Here is a 13,016-nt window from a genome sequence, read left to right as displayed (position 1 = left end):
TCAGAAGTGTTGAGTAAACCTGCTGCAGGAGGCGATGGTTCAGAAAGTGCAGACTCAACATGGCACACAGTCCACCTGGACTACAGTACAGCTCAGGTGGATCATGATTCAACAAGCCTCTGTCTAAGCTGTTGGACCCTGAGGGATGAGGGAGCTGTCCCAGGTACTTGTTGTTCCCCCTGACTTCACCAAACAGCTCTCGGTCTTGTAGATAGAGACCAAAGTGGCTTCAGCTTTCCCCCTCTGCATTAAATATACTGTACGAAAACAAGTTAAACCAAACCTGGCGCTTCAATAATTCATTTGGCGCTGAATAAATTATTGAAATATGCGCGTCAATCAGCCTCGGCACGTCTGGTGAAACAAAAAAAAGAAAAAAAAAAGCCCAGTGTTCCACCAATAGGAAAGCAAGATCCAACACTCCTGCAGAGTTTCCACCAATGAGAGCAACGCTTCCTCCATTTCCTGTTGTGGACTCGGTGAGTTGTTGGATCCAGCATTCCTGTGGTCCAGAATGTGAATTAAAGCAACAACAGAAATGTGCATGAGGGTCTTCACCTCCCGGCTGCACAGGTGCTGCACATGACACATCATATGTAAGTAACCGTGATGCGTTTAAAGACCTCTGACTACCCGGCTGCACCCTGAAGGATGTAAACAGCTTATAGCCGACTTTGCGGCATCCATATCGGCTGTGTGCGTTATTACGCTGCGTGGCATGTTTCCACTCGTGCATCTGCTGCTGTTTAAGGTGGATTTTAATGTTTTTAAATGTGTCTTAGCATGGGCCTCGGAGACGGCAGGTGTCCGCTGATGTCATGACCCGTCTGTTGATATTCCCTTGACAACCGCGGATCGGATACCTATATTCAGGTGTGTGTGTCTGTGTGTGTTTAAAGCTCCACTGCAGCCTATAAGCAACATTAAGTTTATTATAGGATATTTCAGTCCTAAAAAAACAAACTATGTAATGTAATGTGATTACTCCAGGTTATTTCTCTGTATTTACTGTTTCCCTTTATTTAAATCAGAGAATAAAGTTCAGGTTTGAATCATATGTTTGTTTAAAGTGAAGCAGAGAAAAAAAAAAAAGGCCTGTGTGAATGAAGAGCCGAGGCACAGTGACAGTCAATATTATAGCGGATTAGTATCAGTCGATAAAGCAAGTGTCAAGCTGGTGCAGCCAGAATAAACGTAAGACTTCCGGTCAGAAATTTCAAATTAAAACACCATCGCTACTGCAGCTGAAGTTATAGAGCTTGACTTTATTTTTATGGCACTAGTTGATCTCGGGTGCTTTGGAGGGCACACAGAGAAAGAAGAAGAAAAATCATGAGCAACAATGTTAAACTTTCAGAGTAAAGTTGGAGTGAAAAAAGTAAATAAAAAGTTATAATAAAGTCATAATGTTGACATTAAAGGTCCAGGGTGTCACATTTTAAGAGGGGTTATTGACAGAAATGGAATATAATATCATAACTATGTTTTTTTATCAGTGTGTAATCACCTGAAAATAAGAATCATTATGTTTTTATTACCTTAGAGTGAGACTTTTATATTTACAGAGAGAGCGACTGGATGTCACTAAATTCTACACACTGGACCTTTAATCACTAAATTCTGATTATTTAAATATTATTATTATACAACACAGGATTACACAAATTATTTAAATATTATTATTATACAACACAGGATTACACAATGAAATACAGTTGTGACCCACTTCATGCCACACACACTTACCGTGTATAAATAATATTTAAATAAGAATAAAATACAAACACATATATCCATCTCAAGGCTCTTATGGTGACGCAGGCTATTCAAGAATGAATCTAAATGCAAATGTAGCCTTTACTCGTGGCTGTACCCCTTCAGGATATTAATAATGCTGAAGTACACAGAGTCATAAACTTCAGGATATTAATAATGCTGAAGTACACAGAGTCATAAAGTAAATATCAGACTGCTTGGAAAGATGAGTGCTGTCTTGCTTGTCTCTGTTCAGGGGTCATCATGCCCATCACGCTGATCTGGGCCGTGGACGTGTATGGCAGGGTGTACAGCCTCTCCACAGCTGGCCAGCGGTGGGAGCGCGCAGACGACATGCTGCTGGAGCTGAAGCGCGTCACTGCGGGGAAGGGGCGCTGCTGGGGCATCGGCTGTGACCACCATGTTTACCTCAACATGATGCCCAGCGAGACCCCCATCCGCTATCGGGAGGAGACTTATGAAAACCAGGTCGGTCCAGGCTGCATGTTGTCACACTTCAAAGTCTTCATGCTGTGTTTTCTTAATGCCGACGTGCTGTTGCTGGTTTCAGAGGTGGAACCCAGTGGACAGCTTCACCGACACGCTGCTGCCCACCGACCGCTGGCCGTGGAGCGACGTGACCGGGATGAATCCTCAACCACTCCACAGCTTTAAGCTGCCCTCCCGCAGCTGGGAGTGGGAGGGGGACTGGTATGTGGATCAGACCTGTGGAGGAGAACCCAGCCAGACTGGAGTAAGAAACAACACATGAACACACTCACATAGACTTTTAAAATGATTTCTTTCCTTTTTTTTTAATTCATGAAATATAAAACATCTCATAATACTCTTCAGGGTTGGGAGTATGCGGTAGATTTCCCGGCCAACTTCTCCCCGGACAAGAAGTGGAACTCTTGTGTTCGTCGCAGGCGGTGGATCCGCTACAGGAGATATATAGCACAAGGCACCTGGGCAAAGGTTTGGACTGGTTTCATTATATACCTGTAAGATTCTGTGATTCAACAGGTCAGACTGAAGTCAAATATCCCTGTCTTCCTGTAGATCCCTCTGGACAATCCCAGGAAGCCCCCGCTGCCGCTCTGTGACATAAGCTGTGGTGGTTGGGAGATGAGTGACCAGTCTGGAAAGTATCCCTACCTCTGGGGTGTGTCTCAACAAGGACAGGTCAGTCTACTGCACAAACAGTCACACTGATGCTCAAAGTAATGACAATTTGAATAATTTAATTCCATTCACATTTTAAAATAGACAGATAATTAAACGATTAAAACGTCCAACAGTATAACATGACAGGGGACAACAACACCTGTTTTGAAGTTTTAATAGCTTTGTTAAAAGCAACACATCTGTTAATTGCAGCTTGTTAAAGGCGCACTTGACCCTGAAACAGGAACCTGCTCGTGTTTAAATTTTCACAGACTTTGACGCTAAACTTCCAGTTTCTTTTAACGATGGCGGCGGATTCGGATGTTCTTATTTAACTGTTGCTCAGAGGTTTCAGTTATCAGTTGATCCATTAGACAACGTTTTGTTCTCCGTGTACAAAACATTCATATGAAATAACAACAGTTTGTAAAGAGAACCTCCTACAACCTAAATCCATTAAAGATCACCGAAAATATAGAGTAGTCCTTTCAGCCTTTTGACTGTATCTGAACAGCAGTGTATGTTTGACTAAGGTTTTAGAGCATGTGAAGCCATTTTAATTCTCTCTTTTTTTTTAGATGAAGGATTACATGGATTACATGCTTCACTGTGATTGTCAGAATTTACAATCCTGAGATGTATTAAAAAGTGATTACACGAATCAAAACAGTGAGGAAAAAAGTTGTAAAAGTTCCTGAAAAGTTGATCACAGAAGTTTGTATTTCCCCCTCAATAACACCCCGTTTACACAACCTAATGTGACTCAATCAAACATTCATGTGTACCAACACATGAACTTACAGTTTTCATGCTGTAAGTGGCCACCAGGGGGCAGCATGACGTCATACAATTTCCTGTTTGACTTAATGCACCAAATGTAAGTATTTGAGAAATACAGCTGAAATTATACTTTAAATAATGATGATTTATATTGTATTACAGATCATTTTAAGCCAGGGAGGTTACACCATACCAACCTTTTCTTTTACTTTGCAGGTGTGGTTCAGGGAGGGCATCCACCCTCGGGTCCCAGAGGGCTCCGGCTGGGAGGAGGTAGAGGTGCCCAAAGAGGTGGCTCAGTTATCCGCCGGCCCCGGAGACCTGCTGTGGGCTTTACTCTGGGATGGGAACCTGCTGGTCCGTACTGGCCTCAGCCTGGACAGCCCGACTGGTCAGCATCATTCGTTGTAGTTCATATTTACGATTATTTTCAGTTATCTCTGATAAGGATTAGGATTGTGGGTATTTTGTGTTTCTTGTTCTTGTGTCATAAAACCGTAACAGCAGCAACACTTTATGTTTTTTAAAATAAGTCAAATATGATGGTCAAAGTGTACATGTGTGAACAAAAAGGTGCCATAAACGTCATTTTCCTTCTACCAGGCACATCGTGGGGGGAGGTGGAATCACCAGGGAAGGAGATTGAAGCGCTTCATGTGGCTGTTGGAGTCAGCGTGGTCTGGGTGATCACTAAAGACTATAAGGTGAATCAAAACTGCTCGCGCGTGTGTAACTCAATGATAGCCGCTTCTCGCTGTGGTCGTAACATAATCTTATCCGTACGTTTATGTGTTTGAAGGTGTGGTTCAGGCGTGGTGTCAACTCCCACAACCCTTGTGGCTCCGGCTGGATCAGCATCGGAGGAGAGATGATGATGGTGGATGTAGGACTCAATGACCAGGTCATACGGTTCCTATGAATTATTTGCTTTAGAGAGGGAGTAGTGAAGTCTTTTAAATATATACAACATTTATGCCCATTAAATGTTATTATTAAGAATATAATGTAACATTCCAGCCTTTTTTTTTAGCCTTTTAGTGTTACTGTAGTCTGTTTCCACCTCAGCCTGCCTCCTTAGTCTAGCTGCGTCCCCTCTGACCGATTCACTTTACCCTCCACTTTGGATCTGGTTTCAAGACAAGCCAGATCAGGGCTTGGGGTCAGGGGTGGAAAGTCTTCACTCTGTATCTCACTGCTGAGGACTTTGCTAGCACTGCAAACCCACACCTCACACCTCCTCCCCTTCCGTCTCTCACCCCCTCCTCCCCCAGCTGCTTCTACCTCTAGCCTCTAGTCTTGCTGCCCCTGTAACACGAGTACAGCCAGCCTTTCCAGCCAATGTCCCAGTAGTAGCACCCCAGGCCCAGCCTTATATATCCCCAGACTATATCCCTACTGGCCTGACATATGGGAGACTCCCTAATTAGAAGCTGGCCATGCCGTCGTCATCATATCCCATATTTCATATTTCAGGGCTGTAATTATGGATATGGCTTGTGTGAGGCGGCAGGTGCCAGTGTTACAGTATATGGCCTTATAAAGTAACAGTTGCCTGCGTCCTAAGAGTGACTCTGATACATCTTTAAAGAGTGACTAAATGTTTTATTTGACATTTAGTTGGATCCTGCCACATTTGTCCTTTCAGTTTCCCGTCATGTGATGTGATTTTAAAAGTCTCAACAGATAAAATGAGATGTTACAGCAGGTATCTGGGTGTGTGCCTGCCATCATTGTTTCGCCTTTGTTCGACATTATGTTCTTCTCTCTTTGTCTGTCAGGTGTGGGCGGTAGGTGAGGACCGCGGCCTGTATTTCAGAATGGGTGTGACCCCGACTGAACCAAGTGGGAACGGTTGGATTCCTGTTTCGGCCCAATGGGGAAACAATAAAGAGGTTGTTCCACCCAGGTCTGTATGAGTAATCCACGTGAATCCTCTTGACTCTTGTCATGAAACCGACTTGTTTATGTCCATGTGTGTTTTTTTTTTTTTTTTAGGAATGAGTTTAGTGGCCAGCTGACTGAGGCCTCACAGGGCTCAGTTCTGAGCTGCACCGACTCAGACTCAGAGATAGGTCCATCTGACCCAGAAAAAAGCTCTAATGAAACCCCGGTCGTGGAGGCAGCCGCCTCCTCCGTGGTCCCTTTAGGGGGAGCCGACACACCTTCACCTCCCCTGAAAACAGAGGATACTCCGTCAGCCCCCCAGCAGGATGCTCCCAAACCCTTCATCCCCGCCAGCGACAGCTTCATCAACAGCCTGGTCTCAGACCGCGACAAAACTACCACACCCCAGCCGTCCATCGCAGAGCTACCGCAGGAAGAAGTCGAGGAGTCGGCCCCAGCTCAGATACTCCCAACCCCTGAGGCTGTAGGACATGACGTCCCCTGGATGAACGTGGATCTAGAGGGGGCAGAAGCGGCTCGAAGTGCCCAGGCAGGGGCGAGGCTATCTCTGAGCGATGGCAGTGCTGCTGCTACCTACGCCCTGGGGACTCTGGAGACCTCTCAGGGTGTTGGAGAAGAGGACGGGCCGGTGTGGACCTGGATCTCCGGTGGAGGTTGCGATGTGGACGCAGAGCGGAGTTCACAGATCAGCTGGCTCAGTCCCACAGGTATGTGGACTTTATAGTTTTATGTACAGATATACTTTATGTATCTGTCTAACATGTACGTGTTTCTCTCAGGTCCTCTCACCAGCTCCCTGTCACTGACTCCAGTACAGTCAGCAGCCTGGAGCGAACAGCAACAGCAGGAACACAGAGAGGAGATCAGCAAGAAACCACTGGAGAGAAGCAACGTAAGAATAAAGGTTTTCATCCCTTTCATAAAAATATCTGATCATACTCTGTCTAATCTCTTGTTTTACATGTCTTCATCTACACCTGCAGTCGGTGTGGATGCGTAAAGGTGCGTTGCGCTGGTGGAGAGACTGGAAGCCTCAGCGTTGGGTAGATGTCAGCGTTGCTCTCGAACAGTCCACCAGGTCTGACGGCAGGAAGGACAGCATTTTCTTTGTCTACTACACCCAGTACGATGAGAAGAAGGTTGGTTTCTCTGTCGGGGTTCACAGTCGGTGATAGAACCGAGCGTGAGTGAGATCACCTCATGTATTTTATGATCTGTTTTTCAGTACCTTCATGTGTTTATAAATGAAGTGACAGCGCTGGTTCCCGTGCTCTGGGACTGCCACTATGCCTTCGCTGTGTACACGGCTCAAAGGACCAAACAGAGGTGGCCTCTGGTTCTGGCAGCACAAACTGAAAAGGACATGAACGACTGGGTAACACAGAAACACAACAAACAACAGCACGAAACATACATGTCAGATACAGTATTTTAAAATTTACATTCCCTGTTGTCTCTCGGTCTGTCCTGTGTGTTTAGCTGAGTCTGTTGTGTGACTGTTGCTGTGAGTGTCGAGGGATCACAGGTCCACCATCCAGGCAGGCCCTGTGGTCCACAACCTCGAAGGGGGACGTCATGATCCATGAGCCGTCCTTCTCCTTGGAGGCAACCGCAAACACACTGGCCTGTGACCTCATGTGAGACTGATACCAAACAGTTGTCAGCCTACTGGTTTCCCATCAGTATTTTTGTGTCTACATCGTCTTAATTCTGCTTCATGTTGGTTAACATGTCACTAACATACTGCTCTGCATGAGGGAATGCAGAATGCATCCCTCTTTTCCTACTGTGTGTGTGTGGCAGCACTTTGTCTCTGTGTGATAACAGTAATGGTGGCTAACGCTGGGTGCTTCCGCTGTATGGTGCTGCAGGTTCTGGCGACAGGTCCCGGGTCACCTGCGCTGTGTAGAGTCTAACAGTCTGGGTGTGGTGTGGGGCATCGGGTGGGACAGCACCGCCTGGGTCTACAGCGGGCACTGTGGGCAACAGCCCAACCCGGGTAAACATGCCCCTGTAGACGTTTCCCCCTTACATCATCCACATTGTGTATTTATTATGGATTTGAAACAATGAATATTAACATGATATTTTCTAATGTCAATTCACTTTAGACGTTAACATTAGAGAGAATCAATGCCCCATCTTCTTGCTTACAGCTTGTAGTTCTCGTGTGCAATTGCTTGGCATGATTCAAGACAATCTGTTGCAGCTGTAGAGACATACGTACATGCACACCAGTGTCTAAGTATTTATTTGCCAGCATCACATCTGCGTACTTGTTTGCGTTCGCTGCAGGAGACGCAGCTCAGACGCACCAGCAGACCGATGTCAGGAGTGTTCACGTGTATGAGAATCAAAGATGGAACCCCATGACAGGATACACAGACAAGTAGGAACATTTCATCTTTGACACAGTTTAATAAAGTCTTTGTAGTTTTTTATTTTATTTTATTTTTTCCCTCCAGAGGACTTCCTACAGATCGCCCAATGTGGAGTGATGAGAGCGGACTGAAGGAGTGCACCAAAGGCAACACACACCCGCCCTCTCCTCAGTGGTCCTGGGTAGGTGGGATAAAATCAAAATTCCTCCTGTACAAACTTTTTTGATTTCTTGTTTCGAACCGTGTGGAAACTGTGTTTCAGGTGTCAGAGTGGGCTGTGGACTACAACGTCTCTGGAGGGGCAGACAAAGAAGGCTGGCAGTATGCTGCAGACTTCCCTGTGTACGTGTTTCTAAAAAAAAAAATCTCAGCATTGTAAGAAAGAGAGGCGCGCCTGTATCTGACTTATCTTCCCTCCTACAGGACGTTTCACGGCCACAAAACCATGAAAGACTTTGTGAGGCGAAGAAGGTGGACGAGGTAGTCGAACACGCACTCTCACACATTTCTGTGGTTTTCTTCGGCATTATAATAATAATCGTATATTCTGCGTGCAGGAAGTGCAAGATCACGCTGAGAAGTCCATGGCAGCAGGTCCCACCCATTACTCTGAGTGACATCTCTCTGATGCCATGCCTGGCACAGAGCAGGATGGAGCAGATCCCAGTCTGGGCGCTCAGTGATAAGGGAGATGTTTTGTGTCGTCTAGGAGTCAGCCCCCAAAACCCTGCGGTGAGAAACAAATTCTGACAGATTGAACCCATAGAGATGTGCAGTGAGAACAGCAGGACAGGTTTCCAGATCTGCTGAATATTCAGTGTGTTCACCGAGGTGTCACTTCGCATTCATGTCTGCAAACCTTATTTTGAAACTCCGGTGTGTTTGATTTAAACAGGGCAGCTCCTGGCTACACGTGGGCACAGATCAACCGTTCAAGTCTATCTCCATCGGCGGAGCCAACCAGGTGTGGGCCATTGCCAAGGACGGAGCTGTGTTCTACCGAGGATCTGTTTCCCCACAAAACCCAGCAGGTCAGTTAGAAGTTGTGAATCTCTGCAAGACCAAACATCAAAATGTTCAAACAGGAATATGTAATGCATCAACTTAAAAAGTTCCCATCCTGTATGCAGCATTAAAATCCAGTATTCTTTGTGAAGTAATACACCAAACAATAAATGGACCCTCCACAGGTGAATGCTGGTACCACATCCCGTCTCCCCCACGACAGACTCTCAGACAGCTGTCTGTTGGACGGACCTCCGTCTTTGCTGTGGATGAAAACAGTGAGTAGCAGTTTAAAAAGAAAAGAAAAAAACTTGAGACTTCACAATTTAAGATAATTACTTAAAATCTAATGAACCATTTTCGTCTTCTTGAAGGTAACTTGTGGTACAGACAGGGTCTCACCCCTAGCTACCCTCAGGGGTCCGCCTGGGAGCTCAATTCTAACAATGTCACCAAGGTTTCTGTGGGACCGCTGGACCAGGTCAGTGTCTGTCAGGTAGACAGTCCAGGAAATTGATTTACCCACCATGAGTGGGAATTATTGCGAGATCTGACTGTGACCTGTTATATCTGTCTAGGTATGGATCATAGCGGATGGAGTTCCAGGGTTCCCTGCTGAGGCACCTGGAGCCGTCTGCCACAGGGTGGGGGTGGGACCCATGCAACCTAAGGGCCAGTCGTGGGACTATGGCATAGGGGTCAGTCAAAAAAACACACATTATATATTATATTATATTATATTATATTATATTATATTATATTATATTATATTATATTATATTCTTCAGCAGGGCATGGCTGCATTGTTTATGTCTGCATTATAAAAGAATATTCCTTACTTTTTTGTAAGTGTTAATCAGCCTACCTGCTCCAACTGAAGATGTAAATCTTTTAAAACTTCTCACAGTTATAAAGTTAAATATTTAAAAAAAAAATCTCAATGACATCTTAACACAGCAGGTCACTGTAGCTTTTTTAAAAAAACTGACTCAAACAGGTGGAAATAGTGCATTTGTTTGGAACTATTTTCTTTGGAGGATCAATACACGTTTAGGGCTCTACTGGGGACGATGTGTCTACGACTGACTCGAAATAAAGTAAAGATATATCCATGTGCATCATAATATAGGCTCACTGATTTGTTTTTCATAGTTTCTGGACGATTTAAATTTAAAATGTTCCCTGTTTATTAAGGCCCTGTTTAGTGCCCTCTAGTGCACAAGTTAAGTAACACGCATGTAGTTTAACAGATCCTTATGAGAACTGGCTGTGCAGATCTACAAATCTATCAGTATTAACAGTCATTTATGTGTGTTTGACTTCCAGGGAGGATGGGAGCACATCAGTGTGAGAGGGAACTCAGCAGAGGCTCCTCGCCCCCCTCACCCTCCTACTGTCGGATCCCCACGCAGCCCGCTGGCACAGCGACCTCCGACACAAGTGAACGGGAACGTTGTGGGTGTGTAGCACCATCTCCACCTCCTCTCCCACCCCAGCCCTGTTTGTGCCTGGATCCACATCAGACCGTCCCCACAGGCTCTTATCCCTTCATGTAAAGGGAATGCACAATCATACCATTCAGTTTTTACTCTATATTTTGGTTGGGATTTGACACTTGATCGATGGATGAATGTTACTCGCTGGGGCTTGTTTCCCAGGCTGAGATCACGTCAGTATGCAGTGATGATGAAAAGAGGAAAGGGAGCACAAGAGCATTTAAGTAGAATGGATCAAAATTTCAAAGTGAGTGCATGTGTTTGCTCTTACTAGGCTTACTGGGTGTTTTGGGATCTAGCAATAGCTTTTATTCTTCTATACAATATCCTGTGAAAACCTAAGAGGGGGGGCGGGGGCTTTGATAAAGGACTAAGGCTTGGGTACCAAACTTACTTCAAACACAGTCCCACAGTATCCTAAATTGTCTCGGCTTCTAGAATCTTGTTTGTTTTTGTCTGTCATACATTTGCAAGTGATTATTTATTTATTTATTTATTTATTATGCATTTGTTGAATTCTCTATTATGTTTTGGCCTATTATATGTTTGCAATGGAGTGTTTTTCGCCCATATTGCTACGAGAAGTCTCCCTAACGCCGATCGCTTTTTCAAAAAAAAAAAAAGAGGCAAAATTTGACATCTCTGTACTTCAGGACAAATATAATGCTCCTTAAATTACAAGTGACCGCAGAGAGAAAAATCCGGACATTTCCAGATGATACCTCTCTCCGCCTGCAATAAAGAAAGTTCTTCCAGTTGTATCCATCCACATAACTGCTATGACCACGATATGACCGTGACTGTTGAAACCGCGCTGCAGGTCTGAATGTCACCATGACTCGACATTCATCTAACAAAGGCACTCAAATGTGAAATAAAAGTCTAAAAATGTCGTTTTATGTTCTGACATTCATTCAGTCGGTCTGGAAAACCAGCTGATTTGCAGTTTGTTTGAAACTTTTATAAGCCTTTATTTGAATAAATTGACTGTGAGGATGAAAATAGTAGTTGCATTAAGCACTGATATCCATAGGATGTGTCTTTATTTGATAGGTGCAGGTAGAGACACGCAACAAACGTCTCCAGACAGAATCAAACCAGGGACGTTGTGGTTATGTAGTATGCATCTCAACCACTCAGCCCCTGGACGCCACAAAAAAGGTCTATTGTTGACCTTTGGGACATAGTCAAGGCCAAAAATATTGGTATTTTCATGTTTATTTCCTTTGTTTGCAGTGGAATGACACAACAAAATCTAAGATATTTTACACAAAGTGGAAAAAAATAGGCCGAACAAAATTATTGGCACCCTCAACTTAATATTTGGTAGCACACCCTTTGGAAAAAATAACAACTCAGTCGCTTCCTCATTTTTTACACCTCTGTAGTCTTCTTTCGTAACTGGTCCAGATCTTTCAGACTTGATGGGTTCCTTTTCCCGAACGCTGTTTTAGGATCTCTGCACAGGTGCTCTAAGGGATTTAAATCTGGACTCTTTTATTGTCCTGTTGTAAGACCCATGACCTATGGGATATATTGAGTGTAAGGCAGGAAAACATGCTGGAGTATCTCAGCAACAACCTTCCTCACACCGTTAGAGCTCAGCTGAGATCTCACGCATACCGCCTCACCTCCCTAGGCCAACTCCGAATCCACAAGTTTGTGTGGCGTGTAGACAAAAACTATATCTAAACGATACCTCCCACACTTATTCTTCCCACCACAGAGAAAACAAACCACATCCTGAGAGCCAGTTCTTGTATCCAGGGATCATTCCTTCACCTGGCTGTACGACTGGCAAGACACCACGCACAAGTTAGAAGTTCATTTGCATTTATTTTCATATTAAACAGTGTAATTATAAACATTTCATTCAATTACACTAAGCATGATAAATATGAAGTAAAAATATTTTTTAAAATCTACAAGTTTAAAGGACAGAATGATTTCACATCTGCTTTTTGTGTCTTAATTTAACTGCTTTTAGCCGACAACTGTGATATGTTCCTCTGATCAACTCAGTTTTTAAGTTACAAAATGAAACCTCATACCTATAACTCAGTTACATCATTTCCCATTTACAGACAGAAAAAAAAAATTAACATTTACATACATCGGTACGGTTCAACATTAAGTTACATTTCTCAAATGTGCAAGATTAAGCAAACGTATACTGTAGTCAAATAAAACAAGATTTCCTTAAATAAATGTTCAAGTTTAACTGAAGCACAGGCTGCTGGTTTTTAAACAGAGGTTAACATTGTCTAAGATACTGTACAGTGCCTTCTGAATGGGGCGGGGGAAGATGGACAATATCTACTACAGGTGAAGTATAGCTGTTCATCTGTGACAAAAAAAAAAGATAGAACCATACAGTAACTGTATAATCTACAGTTTCAAAGAACATTGTTTTTATAGCTGTACATAAAAAACTTGGGGAGGGGGGCAGAGTGGAGCATGCCTTGCTCCATTAACTGTTTGCATTATAACTTTATACAGAAATTGATCATGAAACACACACATACAC

At 43.9% G+C, this 13,016-nt stretch overlaps 1 protein-coding gene across 1 annotated transcript; it reads left to right on the top strand.

The window, feature by feature from the left end:
- The first annotated feature begins 129 nt into the window (after positions 1–129).
- Positions 130–12,850, top strand: tecpr1b (tectonin beta-propeller repeat containing 1b). The gene is made up of 26 exons (XM_010730739.3): positions 130–596; positions 783–873; positions 2,012–2,244; positions 2,327–2,509; positions 2,611–2,733; positions 2,818–2,940; positions 3,919–4,093; positions 4,306–4,406; positions 4,502–4,603; positions 5,481–5,608; positions 5,698–6,314; positions 6,387–6,499; positions 6,591–6,746; positions 6,833–6,982; positions 7,087–7,244; positions 7,479–7,606; positions 7,903–7,996; positions 8,073–8,169; positions 8,251–8,330; positions 8,412–8,468; positions 8,546–8,720; positions 8,884–9,019; positions 9,179–9,271; positions 9,368–9,474; positions 9,572–9,691; positions 10,320–12,850. The coding sequence occupies exons 3-26, from the start codon at positions 2,020–2,022 to the stop codon at positions 10,458–10,460; spliced, it is 3,582 nt and encodes a 1,193-aa protein (XP_010729041.3). The 5' UTR covers positions 130–596; positions 783–873; positions 2,012–2,019; the 3' UTR covers positions 10,461–12,850.
- Positions 12,851–13,016: the final 166 nt, after the last annotated feature.

This window comes from Larimichthys crocea, chromosome XII (assembly GCF_000972845.2).
Source record: "Larimichthys crocea isolate SSNF chromosome XII, L_crocea_2.0, whole genome shotgun sequence".
Lineage (NCBI taxonomy): Eukaryota > Metazoa > Chordata > Actinopteri > Sciaenidae > Larimichthys > Larimichthys crocea.
Note: the sequence above shows the minus strand (reverse complement) of the source record. Positions and strands in the feature narration are given on the sequence as shown.